A 575-nucleotide genomic window follows, 5' to 3' on the forward strand; every position below is an offset into this window, starting at 1 on the left:
CCCGCGTTTCCCCCCCATGAGGAGGCTCCAAATCGCCCCCCAAAGCAGCCACACGCTCAGGAGACCACCCAAACACACGCCCTGGCTACGTCTGCCTGGGACATGATCCCCCAGCAGCCGAGGAACTGATGCTTCCTTGAATCTTCGTGGGATTTGAGAATCCTGCTCGCAGCTGCCGGCAAAAACTGGAGCGCTTTGCCTTTTCCCTCACAGGGGCCAACAAGGCGACCACTGAGGACAAGACAGCGGTGGCGGAGGAAGCCGTGGGTCGTCCTGATAGAACAAAACCAGTTCCTCCTGACCCCGAGGGGAAGGACAAGACGCCCGCGGCCGCACAGCCCGAGACACAGCCGGGCGGCCAGGAAGGTGAGCAAGGAAAAAAAAACCTCTCCCGGCGCACCCGACTCCGCCACGTGGAGCCTGTGTATCTCCTCCAGACCCTCTTTTGTCCGTAGGGGCAGACACGGCCATCCCGGAGGGCCCCGACACCAAATTTCCCAGCCTTCCGCAGCCGGTGGAAAGCACAGGCAGCAGCGGCAGCTCCGCGGCAAAGGGGAGCGGAAACGGGGGGGGAG

The 575-nt window shown here is 63.1% G+C and overlaps 1 protein-coding gene across 1 annotated transcript in view; it reads left to right on the forward strand.

The window, feature by feature from the left end:
* LOC104270358 (zinc finger and BTB domain-containing protein 17-like) overlaps positions 1–575 on the forward strand; it is a gene marked incomplete at its 3' end in the record, with an annotated part of 3,744 nt that overhangs the window by 549 nt on the left and 2,620 nt on the right. The window contains exon 3 of the mRNA XM_009864690.1: positions 214–366. Coding sequence (XP_009862992.1) covers positions 214–366 — 153 coding nt within the window. The remainder of the gene's footprint in view (positions 1–213; positions 367–575) is intronic.

This window comes from Apaloderma vittatum, unplaced genomic scaffold (assembly GCF_000703405.1).
Source record: "Apaloderma vittatum isolate BGI_N311 unplaced genomic scaffold, ASM70340v1 scaffold31202, whole genome shotgun sequence".
Lineage (NCBI taxonomy): Eukaryota > Metazoa > Chordata > Aves > Trogoniformes > Trogonidae > Apaloderma > Apaloderma vittatum.